Here is a 22,741-nt window from a genome sequence, read left to right on the forward strand (position 1 = left end):
GGAGTTATACACTCATCTGTCTCAGGTTCTTAAGGTGCCATTCCTCACTGTGGGGGCTTGATTGAGTTTCTGCATGACGATATGCTTTGAACTGTGTAGTAATTCATTCCTACATGGAGACTCTAATCTAGAAATCCAGGTACTCTTCTGCTACCTTCACCGTCCCCCAAGGACGAGTTCCACCACGGTCGCTCGCAATCTTTCTGGTCATTCTCAATTAAATCAACCCCTTCCTGAGCTAGTACTCGCAAGATCAACCTGCGTAATCGTCGCGGATGACATTGGATGCCGGTATACCGTGCCAGCAGTCCATGCTGGTGAGCAGCACGCACTTGCGCCCGAATCAACTGAATCTGCTCTTTGGAGAATCGGCCCCGACGGGGGAGGCCGACAGATGCTTGGAAATCGGCAGTTGCCATAACAGTCCTTGTTGTCGAGTTCCCTGCCAGAACGCCTCTTGTAGCATGGTTTGCAGCTTGGTTGTCGCCATCAGTTCCCTCACCACCTTCTGCGTGATGCACTCTAGTCAACGATTCCAGTGAGGTGTCAAAGAAGATAACGTTTGATCCTGCGACATCGGGTCGATCCAGATAAGATAGGTCTTTGCTTGAAATCACGACGGTGACAGGTCTCAAAACTAGCCGTGTCCCGTTCTTGTATGATAGGTACCTCCTGTCCTCAACTTCTCCAACCGTGACATTAAATCCGGCCACGCCGCTTCAGTAGGAGATTGTAGCTCCAGGAGAAGGATCGAAGAGCGCACAGCTCCCTCCTCGAGGAACCCCGATGAGCTCGCTTCCGCAGAGCGAACAGGGAAATTCAATCGAGAATTCATGGCGTCCAGCTTCTCTAGCATTGATTTGAAGTATGCATTGCTTAGCACTTCCGAAACGCTAACTGATGTCGTTGAGTCGTTCGCCCAAAGACTGCCATTCTGCATCCAAATGTTCACCTTGATCCCAATGCATCTGACAGCAGAAGAGTCTCCCGTCCCATCTCGGACGGCTTGCAAATGATACGCAGCGCATTCTGCATGGCTGTGACTAAATCCAAAGACCTGTCCGTATTCTCTGAGCTGCGCATGAGGCAACAAATGTATGAGGCCAAGAGGCAGTATAGATAATTGTATCACAATCCTGTTTCCGACAACTTGGTCAGCCCAAGTTTCATCCAAGTTCATGACATAGTTAGGGGAAACGAGCGTGATTATCAACAACAAACAAATCCCTCTAAACAAGCGCTCTCCCCAATTCTTCCTTGCCGTCACGTAGCAGTCGTGTATAAATTCGGACAATCCCGGACAACAATAAGTTGGAGGGGCACGAAGTGGGTGGTCTTCCAGCAGCGTCCATGAATACCAGTCATCGTAAGAGATGTCCACAACAGTCTCTTCGGGAAATTCGAGGCCATAAGGCGCATGGTCGGTAACTGAAGGTGCCATTTACCGTCTCTTTAATCTCGATCAGCGGTAATGCATTGACCGCGACTGTCTGCGATGATCGACGTCACGCTCGTTGAAGATAATGTAGCGGTGAGGGAAATAGATCGATATAGATGCAAGAAAGACAGCCAAATCGCCCTCGAGAATCCGAAGTAACACAGAAATCGAAAAGCGATCCATGGCCTTGTGCGACCATGGCGTACGTTGGACTAAATATGAGGATGAGGACTTCCAGAGAGCACGCAATTGCTGGTCTGGATGGCTCACGGTCTAAAAGACGGCCAGTTAATCGGCGTCGACGTTAGATTGTTGATCCGATGACGAGATAGCAGATGACCCGCATTGTTATCGACCGACCGCTGGATTAAACAGAAATCCAGATATGCTTGCGCACTGCTAGGACTAGAGCTAAAAGAGTTGCTGCGCTGTGCCTGACTCGCTGCTGTTGTACTGTGGATAGTTCTGGGCACTTTTCCGGAATCAGAGCTTCAGGGACGATCAGTTATTTAGCGTCAGGGGGAGTGGCTCTAGACAGTTACATTTGCTGTGTTACAACAGCAGTTTCGCAGTTTCCTCCATGCCATCGAGTTCATACACTACACACATACACAGCTCAGCAACATATAGATTCGTTGCGGAAATCCAGTCAGTGGATGAACTAACCCGAGGTCATAAACAAAGTCAATTAAGCAGTGAGATCATAACATTAGCATTCTATCTATGTGAGTATGGGTCATGAATATAGACTTATTATCATTACAATTATTCTAGAGGTGGAATCTTCGCCAGATCCATCATATCAAGCAGCCATGCTGCGAATGCGTGCTCCGTAAATATAAAGCAGCAACGGGATAGGGATCATCAATGCTCCCACACATCCAAGCAGTGTGCAAGCCCATTCCACACCTAATCCATCAAACTGTATCAAATCCAGTCAGTTTCACGATCGGAAAGCTCGAGTTTCGGTGACTGACCATATATGTTGCAAATAGTGGGAAGACGCCTCCCGCGACCGACCGCAGGAACGTGTGTGCAGCAACAGCTGATGCCGCCCTGATGATACTCAGTCAGTCCATGCATCGTCATACTTGACAATATTGGGGGTACTCACTTCTGAGGACGAGCCTCGACCAGATAAGCAAGCGAGGGAAGAAACATGGTCAACAATCCAAATCCTGTCAGCAGCCCCGAGACAGTCGGCACAATCCAGTGGATGCTCTGCTTGTATCCCGACCATCCCAGCCAGAAGAGCCCCGCAGAGAATGCAACTGCACCTGGAATAGCCACAGGAAGACGCCATTCTGGCATCATCACGCCACCGGTTTGCTCCAGCTTGCGCAGAATCCAGGGCTGGGTCGCTGCGATGCCAACGGCGCCTAGGAGCTGGCCGACAATAACCCCAAGATAGGGTAGCCCACCCACACCTGGATTCATACCATGGATCCTCTGAAAGATAATCGGGTATGCGGTCAAGAAGAGATAAAGCAGACCGTACACGAAAGATGCGAAGACGCACATGCACGTGACGATCGGATCGAGAACGAGCATCTTCAGTGGCAGGGCGAGGTAGTCGGTCAGTATGGATCTAGCATCAAGACGCAGCTCGTCGTGCTTGGCGTGAAGTGACCAATTGCCAGTTTCGCGGCGCAATCGATCGGCTTTTCGAGCTAGGATTACGGGCTGGTACGTCTCCTCCAGGAAGACGACCAGAAGAAGGAGCACGGCGCCTCCTAGTATACCTGGAATATAGGCCGTCCAGCGCCAGCCCAGCGAGGAGTTCATTACCGTGAAGCCTCCCACAAATGGGGCAACTAGAGGGCCAATGAACACCATCAGGCAGAACATGACGATGGCAATCCCCCGCTGCTCCGGCGAGAACATATCCGCAAATGATGCTCCGGCGAGTGTGAGCGGACCAGAGCCGAAGAATCCAGTGAAGTATCGAAGGATGAATAGTGAAGGGAGGTCTTTGGAGACGGCGGTTGCAAACGAGAATATCGTGAAGCCGAACATTGAGATTACAAGAGGCATGTATCTGCCCTTGACCTCCGAGAAGGGACCGAAGAACAACGGACCGAATGCGAATCCGAAGACGTAGAGGGATATACCGAGGGTGCATACCTCCCGGCTGATACCATATAGGTACATCACTGAGGGCATCGCGGCGGAGAAGATACTACTTGCAAAAGCAACAACCATTGTGCTGAGACCGAGTATGGCCGAGATATAGACCCTGAAATCCCATTCATGTGTCAGTCATCCAATGTCCAGAGAACCAAAGACGGACTCGACATACCTTTTCCTCATGGGCCAGTTGAGGGGGTTAAGAGGATCATCCGGGCCGTCAAAGTCGACATACTTTTCGACAGCCATCTCGTTTGGCAGGTATTCAACACTATGTCTGGAATACTGGTTGTCAGGGTTCAACCGATGTCGACACTAGATATAATATATTTCGATGCCAAACTCTAGAAGCGAGAACACAGGACACAGACAAGCAGCCCAGCGCCCAAGCCAGCTTCTTAAACCCCCCTACCCACTCATCACAGAATCCTCTAGCATGCCATATCCAGCCCTATTCTTCATAAAGACCCAGCACAAAAACCGATATAGCATGATACCATCCTGCCAAGATCTGCACAGCGAAAATCTCCACCCGGCATAAGAAGGGCCCATCGGGCGTCTACATGTCCCGAGTGGATAACTGGATAGTCTGTGGCCTATTTCGTCATTGCAAACGCTTTCTCATTGATTCTGGCGTGTTGGTTTTTCATGTTTACTCATCACTACCAGAAGTGACGGTGTTGTGATTCCGTCCGCTCGGTTTGCCGAGGCATATTCGGGGCGATTATGTCGACTGATCCGACGGAGAACGCACACATCCACGCATACATATCACCAGAGGATACCCCCTTCCGATTTATTAATCAATATTAAAGATAATGTAGACGAGCAAATGCCGGAAGAGATCGGCAACGTGGCAGGGTTTGGTTAGATACTTATTGCATTAGAGTCAGTCGTTAGTGCCTGACGCCGGCCTCTGCGGTTCAGTACTTCATGTTGGTTTGTCATTGCTAATGTAGCCGGTCAAGAACATAGCAGCGGATACGGCTTGCTACAGCAGAAGCCAGGAATATTCTAGCACTGTCCGACCACATGTAGGGTTCGGGCTTGTTTGCTTCGATGGGATTGCGGATCGCTTGAGATGGATTCATGATCGTATCAGCCCTACCACGCAGTACAGAGTGGGTAGTTACCACCAACGCTGAGAAGGCTAGAACTTTGCAGAGATGTAGAGGCTGGAGACTAGAGACTAGAGAGTAAGCTGATGGGCGCTGCAGTGTGCGTTTAACGGTCGGCCCGATTGGACGGGCAAATGGTCTGACGGGCTGACGGATGTATTGACAGCATGCATAAGAGCCAGCTAAATGCAGTAGCAATCTTCGCTGAGCATCAGATGATTCCGATGGCTGGATGGATGGATGCTTGGCTGTATGATAACGGGTATTGTTGCTACTATTATTTTATTGTACGTTGATACTATTGTACATACGGCGGACTATTTGTACAAAAGGGACTTTTGGTTTTTTTACAATGATTACATCTCACCACACTTACCCTCCCTACAGTTGCACGCACTGCATAATATTGAATTCTCACATAGTAGGGATATCAAATCGAATCGAAGAGTATCAATATCGAATTCTTATATAGTAAGGATATCGAATCGAATAGTATCAATATCGAATCCTCATATAGTAGGGATATTAAATTAAATAGTAGTAATATATAATTCTTATAGAGGCATAGTAGTAGGATATTGAATACCACTATACTTATATATAATCTGAATATGTAGTATAAGTGGTAGGGTATACCCTAAGTCTTAATTCTAACTACTCTGTACATAGGGGCACTAACTTAGTATATAAGGATTTAATATTCCTACTATATAAGAATTCGATATTGATACTATTTTGATTCGATATCCCTACTATATGAGAATTTGATATTGATATTATTCAATTTGATATTGATACTATTCGATTCGATATCCTTACTATATGAGAATTCGATTCAATATCCTTACTATATAAGAATTCGATTCAATATTGATACTATTCAATTCAATATCCTTACTATATAAGAATTCGACATTGATACTATTTGATTCGATATCCCTACTATATGAGAATTCAATATTGATACTATTCGATTCGATTTGATATCCCTACTATATGAGAATTCGATATTGATACTATTCGATTCGATATCCTTACTATATGAGAATTCGACATTGATACTATTTGATTCGATATCCCTACTATATGAGAATTCAATATTGATATAACTTTTAATGTTGTGTGGAGGTAGTGGCCCTAGGTAATACATGCGGCAAACAGTAAAAAAATCCAAAGTCCCTTTTGTACAAATAGTCCGCCGTAGTACAATTAGGCTGAAATCAGATCCACATTCACATGAAGAACTCGCCACAATCACATGCCATATCAGATCTTCCGCTTCACATGCTTCATGAAATCGAAGTCCTTTATATTTCTGTTCTAGATAGGTCTGGGTATTTACTCAATAATGAAAAATTCATCTCGCTCCATACATAAGGCATAATACGTATCGTGTTCGTGTCGCCAATAATATCCTTCTCGTCATCTCAAGGGGTCTGCGCTCCCTCCCCAATGCCCATCAGCCCGCCCGCTAAGCCGTTCATTCTGCGATCCAAAAGATCCTCGTGGCTGGGAAGGCTGTGGAGACTTCTTTCTCGTTTGCGAAGACGTACCGGGCTTCCCAGGTTATCGGACATGGTTTCGTCGGAAACAGGCAGAGTGAGCTTTGTCGGGGCGAGGCGCCGTCTTCTACCAAGCCCACTAGATGAGTCTTTTCGGCCCCTAGATGAACTCCTTTTTCGGATTCCATGCTTCGAATCAGGTTTGCGATCAGGGGTGCCGGTAGCCTCCCGACGGTAGCGATAGGGCTTCTGGGATGGCGTGTTCTCCTTGGATTGTTGAGTCTCACCGGAGTCGAGATTCCCGTGCGCAGGTGTCAAAGGGGTCATTCTGCCGATGCTCATCTCCAAAGGCCTGTCCTCATCTGCAGAGGATTCGCCTGTCAAGCTTCGCTTGTGATTCCGGGGAGCCGCCTGCCCGTTTGTTTCTATGGCCGGGTTCTTATCAATAACGGGATTATCGTAGAGCGACTGTAAAAGGCTAGAAGACGATTTCTTGACCTCAGCCGTGTCAAACAAGTTGTGGATCCACGTAGCGCATCGATTGATGTGTTTCCAGCTGTCAGGGAAAAATCCGGCCATGTGAAGAAATCCATGTGACACTCCTGGTAGTAAGGAGACTTCCACGTGGTACTTCTCATTGAATTCCCGATGAGACTTTTCAAGCCCGAGCTCCTGTCGTTCCCGAAATTGGTGCAATTTGGCCTGGCGTAGCCTGCCGGCGAAGATGACCGTGTCGTCGACCAGTGGATCTCGTTCCCCTGTGATGAAGTAGGTTTTGGGAAAGCTGGCGAGAAGACTCTCTGGAGCTAAGACAGGCGATAAGAGAAAGTCCGTGCTAAAATCGGGCCGGTTATGAGGTCCAATGTAGAGGATGATCATGGCACGCATCATCTCTGGGGTCAATATTCGATCATGAACATATGAGATCATGGAGGACACGGCCAAACGAGTCCGGATCTGTTTTGGCTGATGTTCAACAAGTGCAGCTGTCTGAGCCGCCAGATTATCTTGGTTCAATTTCTCGGCAATTCTCTTCGAAGCCTTCTCTCCCAGGTCATCCGCCTTCAAGTCCGCATCAGACAAGACCTCCTGTTTCAGTTCTTCCGTAGATGGTCCAGGCGATGCAAATGGCGTCAGCCTCTGATAGTCCATATTCTTTCTCTGCAAAATGTTCTTATTTCTCCGGCGAGCGCTCTTATCCTGGATCAACGACATCTGCTCCTCCGTCATCCAGCTCTCAACTCGCATGTTTAAGGAGGGATACGCCAGTACCAGACCATCCGGGCGTGGGATCACATTCTCAGCCCCTGACTGCAGAATCATCAGGACCATCCCGACAGCTAGGTTTCCACCAGCACTATCCCCGGTAACCACAATACGTGGCCGCGTGTGTCCACTCAGTCCCAGGCAACGGCCTCGTGTGGTGATGATCGTGTGGTAGACATCGTAGCATTCGTTCAAAGCATACGGGTACGGATACTCGGGGGCCTTCTTGTAGTCTATACTCAATATCGGCATCTTGGTCTTCCCCGCCCAGGCGAGCAGTCGATCTTCCGAGTTGCGCGGGTCCATGGCAACATACCCACCGCCCGGAATATCCAAAATCACACATGTCTGATCTTTCAGCGCGCTCAGCGGACCGTCAAAATACAGCCATGCATTCGTTGGCTCGGTGTAAATAGATTGTTTAGGGCGAGGGATGCGGATGGCTCGAGGGCCATAACTCGTCAACCGGGGTCGGACCAACTTCTGAAGTGCCCAAAGATATGGAGTCGTTCCCTTGTTCCACGATACTCGCAGATGTTCCACGGTCAGGGTTGCGCGGACACGGCGCACCATATCATCTGCTTGCTCTGCCGCGAAGAGATAGTAGACTGTGAATACCAACGATGCGATATCCCGTAGCCACTTGGGTTTGATCCTCATTGCAGTCCAAAAGCCAGCGTCAAGTGCCGTGGTGACCCATGTTGCCCGGAAAAACGACCGAGAGTAGAGATTCGCCAGGGGTTCGGGGCTTTCGAGACCAAGAATCTTTGCGAAATTGCGGCAGATATAGAGCCATAGAAACACAGCTACGGTGGTTTGCCAGACGGTCAGTTTCCCCGACAGGCGGGACGAGATATTGCGGGCGATCGGAGGGCCATGCTTGCTTCCCCTATGTGGTATGGTTAGCAGACTTTCCTCCTTTCGTTTCCAACAGCATTCACATACTTGAACAGGTAGGCAGACCAGAATAGGACTACTCCAAAAACCTGGATCTTTCGGAATTTGGTTGAGGGTCTCCCTAGAACGTGATCTATTGCCTATCAGGTGTCTGCTTCGACAGAGCTCAAGGAGTGTTCATACCTATCATCTCTGTTAGGCTTTCTAACAAGCCACGGCTCGATTATTCTCCTGACTCAGATCGACGTTATCGCAGATGCAAGAACCAATATCACACTTCAGGATCATAGAGTCAGTTGGCGAGGAAAAAAGGAAGGCAGAGGCAGAGGTACAGCTTCCTGATCGTCCTATAAGATAAATAAAGAAACAAAGCGCCTCTCTTGTCCTGCCATCCTACAGAATTAGGTAGTCAAAGAAGTGTGGAGACCCCAGAATCATTGTCGATAAATGGGGTATTGCAGACACTAGTATCTTCAAATGCTGCATGAGGAGAGTGGGGCAGTGACGCGACAAACAATTATTACAAACCGCAGGAATTGAAAGAATCTGCGGCATCCAGCAGTCTGGCGCTGACGATGTTTGTTCCTGGGGATCCATTTGGAGGATAGTGGATGGGTTGGCGCAATAATGGTCAGTAGGCAGGCTGCTTGGGGTGATGATGAATGGTGGACGAGGCCGTGACTGGGGCGGAGCATGTGAAAGTCTCCACTAGAATTATCGGGATGCTTGGAATGAGAGGGACTACCAAATCATATGGAGGTTGTTAGGTGCTCGTAAATGGGTCAATGGGTCAAGGCCATTTCAATGTGGTTGATTAAAGAGAACCCATGGTTGTCTAAGACTTGGTTGTGGGTTGTGGATGGCCATCACATGTCAAACCCTCCACAACCCGTGACGCTATCGGTTGATGCAGGCTAAGTCAGACAGGCAACTTGGCCAGGCATCCTAGGCAAATAATATGTCAAGAGAACATCATGTCTATTATATTCCGAGCCATTCGTCATCATTCATGCATGAAGCATCTATATTCTCCGGCAGTAGTCCCGCCCATGTGTGACTTGCCAGTCACAAAGCCAGACTTCGAAGACCATACTGACGAAGCCAGCAATGCAGATACCTGCTGCATCGCTGACTGTTGTCGCTCCTAGTGAGAATTCGCGCTCTTCCTTTGGCACACGATCTCCGATTTCGGCGAATGTGTTGACATAGACCAAACCGCCCAATAACCCCTCCCAGAAGATGATTACAAAAATGATATACACACTGGGGATGAAGTTGAAAACGGCGTGAAGGGTCAATAGTACCAAGTTCAGAATCTGCAGGAAAGACGGGACGTAGAGGTCGTGGATACGGAAGAAGGGCGTGGAGGATCGAGAAATAAAGACCCCGACCTGGTAGATCGCGTTGTATGCTGGATAGAAGGCACGGAAATGCGCAAAAGGCGATTCGTCAAGCGGAAAGAGCAGTGTCGGAGACACTCCTTGATTTATTGTATACTCCGCGACGTAGACCAGAAGTAATGGAAGCATACTAACGTTTGGATGTCAGCGTGGGAGCAATCGTCGCCATTCAACTCTTCTACTTACAATGGGAAGAAAAGACCCCGGACACGTTTCAAGTCCGCTTTGAAACGCTGCCAACCGCCTTTTTCGCTCTGAGTGGAAAGATTCAAAGCTCCCAGAAGTCGTTCCCCTTCATCAAAAATCACGTCACGGTCGCCCTCCATGAATGCGCGTTCCTCCGCGAGTTCTTCCCTTTCCTCGACGGCACGGTACCCGGCGTATGCAGCCGAAACAGGCTGCAGAGGAGATCTGGGCAGTACCATGAAAAAGCTGACTACCATGACCGCTGGCAGACATGAAGATGCCAACAGAGTGGCCTTCACACTGAGACCCAACGAGGTAGTGGCCAGGGCGTATGCACCAGCTCCAACCAGACCAGCCGCGCCTGTTCCACTGCCCCAGGCAGCCAGACTGAAAGGCCCATAGAAATGTGTCAATCCAACGAAGCTCAGCTCTCCACCTCCGCTGGACAAGCTAGCCAGCACAATACCAGCAAGTTTAGTGGCTATCGTCCCGCCATCGGTATATGGAGGGCTCAGCGCAACTAGGAGCATGCCAATGGCAGAGAGGAAGACGAATATGATGATTCGCACGGGGTATGGCACCATATGGATGAAATACGGGGCGATCAGTTTCGTAGCGAACGACGGTATCACGTCCGCTAGAAGGACGACTCCCTTGGGGACACTGGGCCCGACCAGATCGAGGGCGGCAGACAGGATAACAACATACAAGACATTATTGATTAGGCCTATGATGATCAGGTAAAGCGCATAATTGTTAGCGCTAAGGAATATTTCAATCTATGGGACAGTCTCGGTTCGTATTGACTCACCAAAGAGCCAAAAGGCGACGCAGACGCGAGGATCCGCGCCGCTGAACAAGGCACGGAATCTTTGGCAGAACTGAGCCCATGATGAGGATGGGGCACCAGGAAGAGGCAGCATAGGTTGTTCCTCTGTATCGGCAGCAGCAGGCATAACCAAGTGAAACGAGTGAGGTAGTTTAGTATGTTACAAGTCGATAGATAATTCTATGAGACACCATATACATCCATCACTCTGAATGTACAAAAAAGAGGCGGCTCAATTTTCCGATCGCATCAATCAAGAAATCATTGCATCGCCTGTCTTCGACAACTGGTAAAGGGCGTCAAGTCGATGCGGTCATGATAAGAATGGCAGCTGGTCTCGTGACCAGAGCCTGGTGCCTTATTGCCTGAGAAGCACCAGGCATCACCAGAGTAGCCATAGTCATCAACGAGATAATTATCTTCAAAGTTGGATCGAGTGCTTTGGCAGATGTCCACGAAACTACGCTTGCTTTTATCTATCTATATGAGAAAATAAATAATTAAAACCATTATTCTTGGCTGCAATGAAACAAAAAAGGAGTCAGTCTATGGGCAGAATAGTGGTATAGCGAAAGTAAAGCAATCTCAACTACTCAGCAATCACCTATGCATTTGTGAAAAGAGCATCGAATGTCTGCTCCAAGATCTTCAGGGATGTCTTGATCTGCTCCTCGGTAATAGTCAAAGGAGGAACGAAGCGAAGACACCCTTCACCAGCAGTAATGATCAGCAGTCCTCGCTCACGAGCTGCGGTGATCAGGTCCGACGCTTTGGCTGTGTGCACCTTGGACAGCTGAACGCCCAGGATCAAACCACGGCCGCGAATCTCAGAGATAACACCGGGATACTTCTTCTGAAGGCTCTGGAATCCAGACACAAACAAAGAGGACTTGGCTTCTACAGACTTTTGCAACTCCGGCGAGGCGAGGCGCTCGACGATGTGATGAGCAACCCGGCACGCGAGCGGGTTGCCTCCGAAAGTAGTGCCATGATCACCTGTCTTAATGTGCTCCGCAACAGTCTTGCCAGATATTATGGTAGCGCCAATGGGGATACCATTACCGAGAGCTTTGGCCGTGGTGAGGATATCAGGGTGGGCGGCTTCGCCCGATGCAGGCTTCAGTGAGGTGTGAGCATGAGCCCAGAACGAGCCGGTTCGAGATAGACCACATTGAATTTCATCAAAGATGAGCACAGCTCCAACCTCATCACACCGCTTGCGAAGAGCCGCAAGGAACTCAGGAGTCGCGGTATTAACACCGCCTTCTCCTTGGATAGGCTCCACAATAACACCACAAGTCTTGTCCGTGATGAGCTCCTGAAGTTGCTTAATGTCATTGTAGTTGCCGTACTTGAAGCCGGGCACCATAGGTGAGAAAGGAGTCTGATACTTGGGGTTGGGTGTAGCGGAGAGGGCTCCCATCGTGCGGCCGTGGAAAGAGTTGTGGAAGGAGACGAATTCGTGTTTGGCTCCAGAGGGATCAAGAGACCGACCAACCTTACGAGCAAACTTTATGGCAGCCTCGTTCGCCTCGGTTCCAGAGTTAGAGATGAAGACTTGGGAAGCGTCGCGCATTGCGCCGGATTCGTGAGTCAATGCAATCAACAGTTTGCTAAGGGCACCAGTCCAGGCATTATGGTAGAGGTTCGAGGCGTGGATAAGCGTCTCGGCCTACAGAGCACAACATACGTCAACTATAAACCCTGAGTGGTCAAGCAACCTGAGTATACACACCTGTTCTGCGATAATCTTTGCGATTTCCGGGTCACAATGGCCGAGAGAGTTGACGGCAATACCAGCGGTGAGATCGAGATACCGCCTGTTCTCCATATCCCAAACATAACACCCTTGTCCCCTAATCATTACGGGAGCTGGTCGCACGTATGTAGGCACCATGTACGGGGTGCGCTCCCTGATGAAAGCCGCTGTCGCAGAATCCGCCGCAGGGTCTGGGTTAGGCAAAACTGCCTCTTTCTATAAAGATCGCCATTATTAGAACGGACAATAATTTTAATTTCATATGACCTACAGTCACCTGAGCCTTCACATCCTGAGGAGCATTGGATGTTTGCGTCCCTGCCGCTGCAGAAGCAAATCGTTGTTGGACCGGTGACTGAAATCCAGGAGCCAGTCGCTTTGTGAGAGGCAGCCGCCGCGAAGCCACACGCATGAAAGTCATTGTGGGCAGCAGTGACACTAGAAGACTGAGAATTAAAGGTGGCTGAAGCAATTGACTCGGGAAAAGACTGAATAAATAGGACTCAGAGAAGGAGAGTCAAGAGTCATAAAGTTGACGACGGTGACTGTGACTGTGATGGACCCAGGAAAATGCCGCGATATCGGGCGGGCCGCTTATCGGTCAAAACTTACGCAGTGGAAATGACTCGATGCCATCTCCGCCACTCCGCATTTCCACTAGTTTTCACATATCCTTGACCTCTTGCCTGACACATCTTGCATCTCTCCGACAAGAAACATCATGGCGCTTTTCTTCGTACCTCGTCGGGTATTTGTACCCTCCAGCTCTAGTCTCAGAGTCTCCTCCCGATCCTTCTCACGTTACTCCGTTCTCCGGAACGACAAGCCGGCTTTCGCATTCGGCCGAGGCCCAGCTCCTCCAAGACTACCGAAGGAAGAGCAAGAGCTCTTTGAAGAACTTCAAAGACGATCGACTGGCGCATTTAGTACGCCTCGCGCCCCTCCCAAAGTCAACCAGTCACCACATTCCCAACCTGCCGCTGAAGAAAAGCCCGAGTTTAAGGCCACGGGCAAAGGAGAGGAACTTCATCCGGATCTGCGGCACAGTCTCAAGCCTGAATTCGAGGGTGAGAAGAATCCCAAGACTGGGGAAGTAGGGGGACCCAAGAACGAGCCACTGCGATGGGGGGCGGAGGGCGACTGGAGCTACGGTGGTCGTGTCACAGATTTCTGATTGTGCACTGGGATGATCCTACGTCCTACGTCCTACCCTTGCGACATTGCTATACTGGTGAGGCTTTGTATATTGCATCATTTAGCGTCTTGCATACTGGCTTCTTGATGGACTTGATCGGTGAAGAGAGACGCTGATCGCCCTTTCAATTGTACTATATATGAGCGTGGAAAGGATGTATGATCAAGAGAACTATATTAATAGTATATGACATGATGAACTACTCATTTAGAGACTCCTTGACGCTACTTGAAATATAAAACCAGTCACGAAGATGAAGTATACAATGCACAAGGCATAGCTTGAACATGGAAGCCATGGCTATTGACACTGAAAGCAATATAAAAATATAAAAGGCTATCAAACAGCCTTGTGTTCACTGGTCCTGAATCCTCGCAAGAATCGCTTTTCCCGCCCTGCTCTCATTGAACCGGCCCAGCTGGTTGCTAATCCACGAGCCAATCTTAGACATCTCTTCCAAGTTGATACCAGTGTGCATGCCAAGTCCATGCAGCGTGTGGATCAAGTCTTCGGTTGATACGTTACCAGTAGCACCCTTAGAATAAGGGCAGCCACCGAGACCCCCGACACTACTGTCGAATATCCGAATGCCGTGTTCCAACCCCACTATGGTGTTCACGAGGGCTTGGCCGTACGTATCGTGGAAATGAAGTGCCAGGTCTGTGTTTGCAATACCGGCGGCCTTGAGTGCTTGTAGAAGCTCAAGTGTCCGTGGAGCAGTTCCCATGCCGGTGGTGTCCGCAACCGACACTTCATCAGCACCCATTTCAAGGAGTGTGGCCGTGATGTCCGCGACTTTGGCTGGTGGAACATCTGGACCTTCGTATGGGCAGCCCAAAGCCACAGAAACATACCCTCTAACCCTGATATCTTTCGTCTTGGCCAACGCTACGATGGGGCGGATCCGCTCGAGCGACTCTGCAATGGTACAATTGGTGTTGGCTTTGGAAAATGCTTCTGTTGCTGCGGCGAAGAGTGAAATTTCAGTAGAGGTTGGAGGCTTGGCCGCTGAGCCTGGTGTCTCTGCTGTAGAACCCGTCGCATCCATGACCTTGATGAGACTCTCAAGCCCCTTGACGTTTGGTACCAGGTAATTATAAGCAATAGCATGCTGCGACTGGGGTGGTGATTGGAGCAAATGTTCGCAGATTTCTGCAGTGCTAGCCATCTGATGAAACCCAGAATCAGTCAGTCGAAAAACTTCATACGCTACTTCAAACAGATCTGCTCATAATCATGCATGAGATKTATACCTGTGGCACCCATTTCGCAGGTACGAAAGATCCGGCCTCGATGGTCGTCACTCCCGTCTTCGCCAACTTCTCGATGAGCTGCAGCTTCGTCTCAAGTGGTATAGATTTCTTTTCGTTCTGTAGACCATCTCGTGGACCTACTTCGACAATGCGAACGTGGTCCGAGGTTAGCCGCGCTTCTGTCGCAAAGCGTCGAGCAGGTGGAGCAGCTCGAAGGGCAGAGAACAGGTTCAATCTCGGTCGGAAAGCCATGATCCAAGGGAATACAATATAACCAGAAGACAATGTCAGTCGAAGAGCTGATAGGGAATGCACGAGTATCCTTAAGAGAGGAATGAGCAGCTGCCATTGCCTCTAGACACTTTATCGAGCCGAGAATGCGGAGAAAAGCCGCTTGGTTACACTCGGCGACCCCACCTGATCCATCCGCCACCATCAATATTTGTGGTCCATCTTAGTCAGGATCGGAAAAGAAAATCAGCCCATCCCACTTTTGAAACGAGCAGAATCAACAGTCCATCATGACAGAGCCATTGACGTCTTCTGCCGCTCCAGAAACAAAGATGGAAGAGACTGCATCGACTAGCAATCTTCGGCAACCAAAGAAGAGATTTGTCGGAAGACGTACAGCAGATGCGCAAGCACAGAAAGATGTCTCTACAAGTTCTAAAGATGTCGAGTCTACAAGCATTCAACGAAGTGAGTGACCGGCCTTCTGTTTCTATGCTGATTCGCACTTGCAAACATAGGCTGATGATGCTTTCTGACAGTCGCGCCCCGAAAAACCCCAAGAACACTGAATCAAGTCCCGCCCGAGATCCTGGAAGATCCTGAAATCCAGGCCGCTATTGAACTTCTGCCCAAGAATTACTCGTTCGAGATACCCAAGACGATCCATCGGATAAGGACATCGGGCGCCAAACGTGTTGCTCTACAGTTTCCAGAGGGTTTACTCATATTCGCTACCACGATATCCGATATCCTGACGCAGTTTTGCCCAGGGACGGAGACTTTGATAATGGGCGATGTCACCTACGGCGCCTGCTGTATCGACGACTATACCGCTCGTGCTCTAGGATGCGACCTGCTGGTCCACTATGCGCATAGCTGCCTCATCCCCGTTGACGTGACTCAAATCAAAACTCTGTATATCTTCGTCGACATCAGCATTGACACTTCTCACCTGATCGCCACGTTAGAACGCAACTTCCAGCCAGGAAAGACCATCGCAACTGTCGGCACGATCCAATTCAACGCAACCCTTCACGGCCTCAAACCCGTGCTTGAACGCGCCGGATTCAAAGTTGCCATTCCGCAAATCGCACCGTTGTCCAAAGGCGAGATCCTAGGCTGTACCTCACCGCAACTCTCCCCCACCGAGATCGATATCCTCCTCTACCTCGGCGATGGCCGCTTCCACCTCGAATCCGCCATGATCCACAACCCTACCATCCCCGCATACCGCTACGACCCGTATTCCCGCACTCTCTCCCGCGAGACCTACTCCCACGACGAGATGCACACCCTCCGCCGAGACGCCATCAACACCGCCAAATCGGCCAGGAAATGGGGCATCATCCTAGGCTCGCTCGGCCGGCAAGGGAACCCGAACACCATGGCCATGATCGAGAACCACCTGAACGAGCGCGGTATCCCCTTCGTCAACTTGCTTCTGAGCGAGATCTTTCCCGGAAAGTTGGCGTCCATGTCGGATGTCGAGTGCTGGGTGCAGATCGCTTGCCCCAGGCTGAGTATCGATTGGGGCTATGCATTCCCGCGACCGCTTCTGACGCCGTATGAGGCGTTGATTGCGTTGGGTGTGAGGGAGCACTGGGATAGCGCGAACAGGGGTGTATATCCGATGGATTTCTATGCTAAAGAGGGACTAGGGAGAACAAAGCCTCAGCAAGCTTTACATGGGGCTGCTTGATAGTCACCTTCCGTCTATGATTGAAAGGCATGAAAGAAAAAAAAAGGTTACGATATTCGAAAAGTGACGGTTGTGAGAAACAAGAAATAATGCCGGAAATCTTATACCAAATGCCGAGAACGCCTTAACAATAATGCGGCTTGGTGAAATCGTTCGTATTTCCTTTAGATTCATTTCATGATGCCTGTGGCTAGCTTGTAACAGCGCTCTGGCACAGATATCCTACACATACACGATGGCCTTTCTGGAATTTGAAGGCACATCCCTTCCCGCTAATCATACATTTCATCCAATAACTTCCAATCCGTTCCAACAGCGTGTCATGGCCCCTTGACTTCATCTGCGCTATCCGTGTTCAAATCGCTCGTGCTACCTCTTCGAAGGGATAAGATGCTCTTGCTCGCTAGTTCATCAGCAGTGCGTTCCGCCGCCCGCCATCTCGTCACCGCTTGCTCGACATCTTCGAACATCTCCAGAGTGTCTTTGATGATGCCTCCTTCATCCGGTTCGGGGACTTGTGTGCTTTCTCGTGACCCACTATCGCTGATCATCGGGAAGGCAGGTCCGAACCCACGCTGCGGAATGGGATTGAACATGACGGCGTTAGCGAACATGCGAATCAGTTCTTTCTCCAGCTGTGCCGAGTTGACTATGGCTTTGGGGGGAATAACGTCTTCAGACTTTGGCAGCACTAGAACAGCGTTCTTGGAAGTCGTGCCTGCATTGGGAGCCGGGGACTCTCCATCTGCAGCGGGCGTGCTGGCAGCTTCTGTAGCTGCAGCCACAGCTCTACTGCCTTGATGGATGGACGACTTGATGGATTTCAAATCTTGCGGTCGATATATGAGATCTCGATACCCAGGTGCATCTCGCTCAGCCAGCGGCTTCGCGAATATTGAGGCATGCTTATGCATGGTCACATCATTCATTATGGGCGCTCCGGTTCTGGGAAAATTACGAGGACACAACACGAACGATGCGGACTGTGTCGGTTCCGGCCGGCTAGGCTCAGTCGGGACTGGCTCTGGCTCTGGGGCGTCACTGATCCCGCGTTTCCGTTTCGGCCTCCCCCTCCCTGGACGTTCTTCGGTCTGAGACAAAGCGGCAGCGCCTTTTCGGGCTCCACCGGCACGACCCTCCAATTCAGATATCTCTGGTATATTAGCCGGTGTACCAGGCAACTCATGCTTGATCTTTCCAATAGGCACGTTTCTGGCCTCGGCGACGGTTTCCTCATCGCGCGATACTACAGACCTTCCTCGGCTTCTTGAGGAGGTCGTGCTTCGATCCCGTTTCTTTCCAGCAGCGGACCCTGTGGCTCTTTCTACTTTGGCCTTCAGCCGCCCTTTAGGTTCCAAATCTTGGGCCAGGCTTGGCTCCTGGATTGCTTTCGCCCCCTTTTCTTCAACGGCGCGGCGTTTGTTTCGGCGGCCTCCTGTTTCTTCTGGAAGTGGCTCAGAAAACTCAATGGGCGATGGGGCTCTTTCGCTAATAGGGCTGACATCCTCTGGCCGGGGTCGAATCGGTGATCTAGGCGACTGCGGAATGCTAAGCCGAGGTGTCTTCTTCCAAGGTGTAGAAGATCTCGTATCGACGGAGAGCTGAGGGCGATGGACACTTTGCGCTTCCGCAAGCAAACCTTGCGCTGCTCCGACAGGCGTCTGGTAACCCCGAGCATGGCCGTTGACATCTGTTGATACGATCGGTGCCGAAGAAGGCCCTGGCGTAGCAGGTACAGGCGTCTGGGGAGTGGCTTGAAATGTCTTTCCAGGCTCGAGTTTCGCTGTCTGTTGGAGAGGGCTTGCTGATGGTCTCCCCACCATAGCATGCTTATCTGCCTGTTGTTGCGGGTAGGTAAAAGGCGGTGGCTGCGGGGTCTGAGGTGGCTGATGTAAGGACCACTGCTGAATTATTGGCTGGGGTGTGGGATGTTGAGATGCCGAGACAGATGTTGCAGTAGAAGCTCCCTTCTTGCCTGCAGGTCTGGCTGCTGAAGCTGGTGATGAAGCAGGAACAGGAGTAGGTTTGTGAACGTCATGCTGAGCTTGCAAGGGCGCCGCCGTAAAAGTTGGCAACTTGCCCGGGCTCGGAGTTGGGGCAGCGGCGGGCTTCTGCGAATGTACAGCAGGCACTTTCTTCGCCTTTTGCGCCGAAGACACTGTCGGAGGCACGTTGGCTGGTGCTTGTTGGACTGCCGAGGGTGCCTGACCATCAACCGTTTGTGGTTGTGGGGGTAATCCAGCATGCATGTGCGGAAAATGTTGAGCATGAGGCGGTTGCGGTTGCGGTTGCTGCTGCACCACTCGGAGCTGTTCCTGATGCGGTTGAGCTGGCGGTTGAGTGGGTAGCACCTGGGGTTGTTGTATCGCTGCGGCCGCTGTCGACGGCGCGGTCGGTTGCGCTAGCTCTTCTTGCGGTGGAGAGGGCACAATATCCTTGCGCTGCGGTTCCTGCTCTATTTGCTTGACCTTAGATTCCAACGACGGCTGGACTGCAGGTTGGCTGGGTTCCTGCCGAAGTTTCTGAGCGGGCCTTTCCTCCTTGACATCCAAGTCCATGGGCTCCGGCGCAAAGTCTTGTTTTGCTTGTGATCCTCGTACTGTGGATACCTGTACAGACGTTGGCGCAGACGGGGTCTGTGAGGGTTTCTGACGCTCCTCCTTCTGTAGCCTTTCAATTTCATCACTGATTTCTTTATATTTCCTTTCCTCGTTCCGAATCTCTCTAGTCGCGAGTTCCTTGTATCTGGCATATAGATGAGACACTAACTCGGGAAGAAAGCTAGCATGGCTTCTTTCCTTATCAACTAACACCTCCGGACGTGGACTCGCGATCTTACGTTTCAGCGGGTTAGTGGGTTGAGCGCCTTCGGGATGTACACCATTTTGTTCGGGAAGTGAGACGGCTCCGGCGCCATCTAGTCCATCTCGCATCAAGGTCGTGTACAACTCCTCGAGAGCCTCCGGGCTGAGCCTGTCCGCGTTGAATCCGACATTCTCGCGAACGAACGTATTGTTACGCAGAATATCGGAGATGGATGCGAAGTTGATAGGACGGGTACCCAAGGTCGCAAGAGACTGGAAGAAAAGGAGAGATTCAAAAGGAGTGTAAGCCGACAGAGGAGGCATCCCCCATTGCCCGTTTGCTCGGCCACTGGGGGAGAAAGATTTAGAGATGGGGGCCACGGTGATGGACGATGTTGGCGGTTGGCCCGATGGACCCGGATCCTCTAATCAACCAAACCACTAGAGAACGCGACCAGAACTGGTGCGGCTAGCGGTTTAGACCATTAGTGCAGAAAAATGCAGGGAGAAAAATCTCGAGAGGGAGACACGATGTCCAGAAACCGACAAAAAGTGAGCCAGTAAAAATAGGGGGAAAAAATAATGCTCTGGAATCAGAGAAATTTTAAACTTGAAAGGTTGTATTTGATGAATAGAATGAATTCTTGATGAATTTGGGAATATGGTGATGAACACGTTGCTGGGTGCAGAGTGATGAGCTACTGCTATGACAAGACTGCTGCTTTCTGGTAGGTGGTCTCTGCTTCCTTCCAGAGAGGGAAAATTTGACAAAGGACCCCGACCGCCCAACAGAGGGGCTAAATCATGTGAGCTATGTCCACTGATCAACATGCCCAGAATTATGTGGAATCCTGGTATGCAATAAATGGCTATCTTAATGTAATTACTTTACAGAACGACCTCCTGTGCCTTACCTCCTTCCATTTCCCTTTCAGATGAAGCACCTTGATGATGACGCTACTTTATCTTGCAGCATGACGACAAATTGCATGTCATTTTATTATCTATCTATACCATGTGAGGTGTTGTAGGTCCAGGGTTGGCATTAATCAACCATATTGATCCTGGAGAATGAAGAGTCAATGATCAGTATCACACATTGGCATGCTAGTTGAGAATTCAAACTTTCAAAGTCTTCTGGGCAGCCATTCAAAAGACCCAGAGGGGCTTTGACCACTGGCAAGCGCATTACCAGCGATGAAAAAGAACAAGGTAAGGTACTAGTATGGAGAACCTTGCCTCAATTGCTACTGGAGGATTTACCTGGATATCATTATTGTATGACGTCTGCCATTGGCACTTCTGATGGCCGACGATAAAAAAATGTTGCGGCTTGACATGACGATTACGAGGTACATACCTTAAAATGACAATACCCCACATCGTCAGGGGCTTCTCTCAACTAGGCAACTCATGGAGTCAGCCTAGGTAGCAAATTCAGAAACCCCTTTCTCGAAGCTCCTTGTCCAACTGTTGGAAGCGGATAGTGGCATTGCAGTGTGCGCCTCCCAAGTTGGGTAAACAGCTGATAGAGTAACAACAGACTATATGTCTCATTGAACTTGCGGCATCTCCAAACATGAGAAGGTCAGGAAGTATACACAAAAGAAGTTCCTTCATGACGGATGGTGGACACCAAAATGGAGCTTCTAATCTCCCCGTAATTTTAGATTCGATGACTTCTTGTATGGAGAAATATCTGAGTACTGCAGAGCATGACAGAAAAGGAGACAGGAAGAATAGGAGTACTCGACCTAACTAGGTACCATAGCGCAACAACTTAGTAACTGATCAACCTGTACTATCAGTTATTATTTCTTCTTTGTTTGTTTCCAATTCCCTCCCTTTCTCATCCATCCTGCTTTGGTCTCTGGTACTCCTGCTGCTTGTTGCGCCTTGTAACTCTCCGACCGTGCACTGTCACGCTGATAGCCTCCTCGTTGCTGCTCCTCTGCTCGGTTTGCAGAGCGGTTCCTCTCCTTGTGGTCTATAGGAGTGGCAGCATATCCAGCAATCAGTCCCGTCCGTCCGTCAAGCTTTCTCATAGATTCTCAGCCGGTCCTGGTCTCATGCTACTATATTAATCTCACCTTAATTCTTATTTCTTTTGATTTTACCTTTTTGCCTGATAGACTGAGCACCTTAGTCCACCCCTTCCCCCTCCTGACGCACGCCCAAACACCCGTCTCCTCCTTTAACGGAACAAAGACAACCAACCGATCTGACAGCTTCTATACACCTTATCTTTCTCGACCAGATTGTACTTTCGTACCGCATTTGATCTCAGATAAGCGAACACTGTTGACAACAGGGCAATATGTCGGACATGGAGCAGGAATGGAAACCAAAGGGTCGCCCACAGTCGTTCGTCTTCCCGTTTGCGCCCTCTCCGATATCAAAACGTTGGCGTTGACCAAGACATGGCAGGACCATGGCTCAGGCCTTCTCCTCAACGCTGGATAGCGTCTTCGCACTGGATTCGGATGTCGATCACCTGTCGCAGACTATAGATCAGAAGTAAGTTCTCATTAGAGGCTTGTTCACTGTATGACGAGATAGTTGGGTTGACCAATGGCCCTGGTACCTCAGGAGATTTCAAATGATTATACAGACGAGAGAGCTGGAGGAACTGCAGGCCAAGATCCGGGAGACCGAGCGACGTCTGAAAGCTCGTCAATCACTCATCGTGGATGGAAATGGCTCGGGAAACAGCGCAGGCGCACCGAAGGTGGACAACGAATATCGGACTGCAGGTAAGGAAAACTGACAGTCTTCTATCGGTATGTGTATCAGTGTGACTCACAAAATTTCGTCCGAAACATAGAGTCCTCCGCTTCGACCGCGACATCTCCCACAGATTCAGCGGGGCAGTACTCCAGCAGCGACGAACAGCGAGAGCAAGACCGAAACCGCAAGTCGTGACTGATCTTTGCGGAATCAAGACTGGTCTCGTCCGGTTTGTATGGGTAACGAATGCGGTTTCAGTGCAATGAACTTTACTCTTTTCTTCACCACCTTTCAAGGGACATAGCTGAGA

General features: G+C 49.9%; 10 protein-coding genes across 10 annotated transcripts; 3 read left to right on the top strand and 7 right to left on the bottom strand.

Moving 5' to 3' along the window:
* Nucleotides 1-122: 122 nt before the first annotated feature.
* Nucleotides 123-835, bottom strand: Aspvir_000595 (uncharacterized protein; the record flags this gene model as incomplete). Its single annotated transcript, XM_043265730.1, has 2 exons — nucleotides 123-637; nucleotides 670-835. The coding sequence occupies 2 exons, from the start codon at nucleotides 833-835 to the stop codon at nucleotides 123-125; spliced, it is 681 nt and encodes a 226-aa protein (XP_043121665.1).
* Nucleotides 836-2,548: 1,713 nt separating this feature from the next.
* Nucleotides 2,549-3,814, bottom strand: Aspvir_000596 (uncharacterized protein; the record flags this gene model as incomplete). Its single annotated transcript, XM_043265731.1, has 2 exons — nucleotides 2,549-3,674; nucleotides 3,738-3,814. 2 exons carry the CDS (start codon nucleotides 3,812-3,814, stop codon nucleotides 2,549-2,551), a joined length of 1,203 nt encoding a protein of 400 aa, XP_043121666.1.
* Nucleotides 3,815-6,110: 2,296 nt separating this feature from the next.
* Nucleotides 6,111-8,538, bottom strand: Aspvir_000597 (putative lipase; the record flags this gene model as incomplete). Its single annotated transcript, XM_043265732.1, has 3 exons — nucleotides 6,111-8,340; nucleotides 8,397-8,481; nucleotides 8,532-8,538. The coding sequence occupies 3 exons, from the start codon at nucleotides 8,536-8,538 to the stop codon at nucleotides 6,111-6,113; spliced, it is 2,322 nt and encodes a 773-aa protein (XP_043121667.1).
* Nucleotides 8,539-9,370: 832 nt separating this feature from the next.
* Aspvir_000598 (battenin family protein) lies at nucleotides 9,371-10,890 on the bottom strand (the record flags this gene model as incomplete). Its single annotated transcript, XM_043265733.1, has 3 exons — nucleotides 9,371-9,878; nucleotides 9,935-10,661; nucleotides 10,746-10,890. The coding sequence occupies 3 exons, from the start codon at nucleotides 10,888-10,890 to the stop codon at nucleotides 9,371-9,373; spliced, it is 1,380 nt and encodes a 459-aa protein (XP_043121668.1).
* Nucleotides 10,891-11,367: 477 nt separating this feature from the next.
* Aspvir_000599 (acetylornithine transaminase) lies at nucleotides 11,368-12,943 on the bottom strand (the record flags this gene model as incomplete). Its single annotated transcript, XM_043265734.1, has 3 exons — nucleotides 11,368-12,435; nucleotides 12,499-12,738; nucleotides 12,794-12,943. 3 exons carry the CDS (start codon nucleotides 12,941-12,943, stop codon nucleotides 11,368-11,370), a joined length of 1,458 nt encoding a protein of 485 aa, XP_043121669.1.
* A 300-nt stretch (nucleotides 12,944-13,243) lies between these two features.
* Aspvir_000600 (succinate dehydrogenase assembly factor 4) lies at nucleotides 13,244-13,696 on the top strand (the record flags this gene model as incomplete). The annotated part of the gene is made up of 1 exon (XM_043265735.1): nucleotides 13,244-13,696. The coding sequence occupies one exon, from the start codon at nucleotides 13,244-13,246 to the stop codon at nucleotides 13,694-13,696; it is 453 nt and encodes a 150-aa protein (XP_043121670.1).
* Nucleotides 13,697-14,072: 376 nt separating this feature from the next.
* Aspvir_000601 (hydroxymethylglutaryl-CoA lyase) lies at nucleotides 14,073-15,222 on the bottom strand (the record flags this gene model as incomplete). The annotated part of the gene is made up of 2 exons (XM_043265736.1): nucleotides 14,073-14,885; nucleotides 14,971-15,222. 2 exons carry the CDS (start codon nucleotides 15,220-15,222, stop codon nucleotides 14,073-14,075), a joined length of 1,065 nt encoding a protein of 354 aa, XP_043121671.1.
* Nucleotides 15,223-15,491: 269 nt separating this feature from the next.
* dph1 (2-(3-amino-3-carboxypropyl)histidine synthase) lies at nucleotides 15,492-16,900 on the top strand (the record flags this gene model as incomplete). The annotated part of the gene is made up of 2 exons (XM_043265737.1): nucleotides 15,492-15,669; nucleotides 15,741-16,900. The coding sequence occupies 2 exons, from the start codon at nucleotides 15,492-15,494 to the stop codon at nucleotides 16,898-16,900; spliced, it is 1,338 nt and encodes a 445-aa protein (XP_043121672.1).
* Nucleotides 16,901-17,220: 320 nt separating this feature from the next.
* On the bottom strand, nucleotides 17,221-20,028 carry Aspvir_000603 (uncharacterized protein; the record flags this gene model as incomplete). Its single annotated transcript, XM_043265738.1, has 1 exon — nucleotides 17,221-20,028. One exon carries the CDS (start codon nucleotides 20,026-20,028, stop codon nucleotides 17,221-17,223), a length of 2,808 nt encoding a protein of 935 aa, XP_043121673.1.
* A 1,993-nt stretch (nucleotides 20,029-22,021) lies between these two features.
* Nucleotides 22,022-22,626, top strand: Aspvir_000604 (uncharacterized protein; the record flags this gene model as incomplete). The annotated part of the gene is made up of 4 exons (XM_043265739.1): nucleotides 22,022-22,068; nucleotides 22,132-22,221; nucleotides 22,294-22,457; nucleotides 22,529-22,626. The coding sequence occupies 4 exons, from the start codon at nucleotides 22,022-22,024 to the stop codon at nucleotides 22,624-22,626; spliced, it is 399 nt and encodes a 132-aa protein (XP_043121674.1).
* Between the last annotated feature and the right edge of the window lie 115 nt (nucleotides 22,627-22,741).

Source organism: Aspergillus viridinutans (genome assembly GCF_018404265.1).
Source record: "Aspergillus viridinutans IFM 47045 DNA, scaffold_1, whole genome shotgun sequence".
NCBI classification, from domain to species: Eukaryota; Fungi; Ascomycota; class Eurotiomycetes; order Eurotiales; family Aspergillaceae; genus Aspergillus; species Aspergillus viridinutans.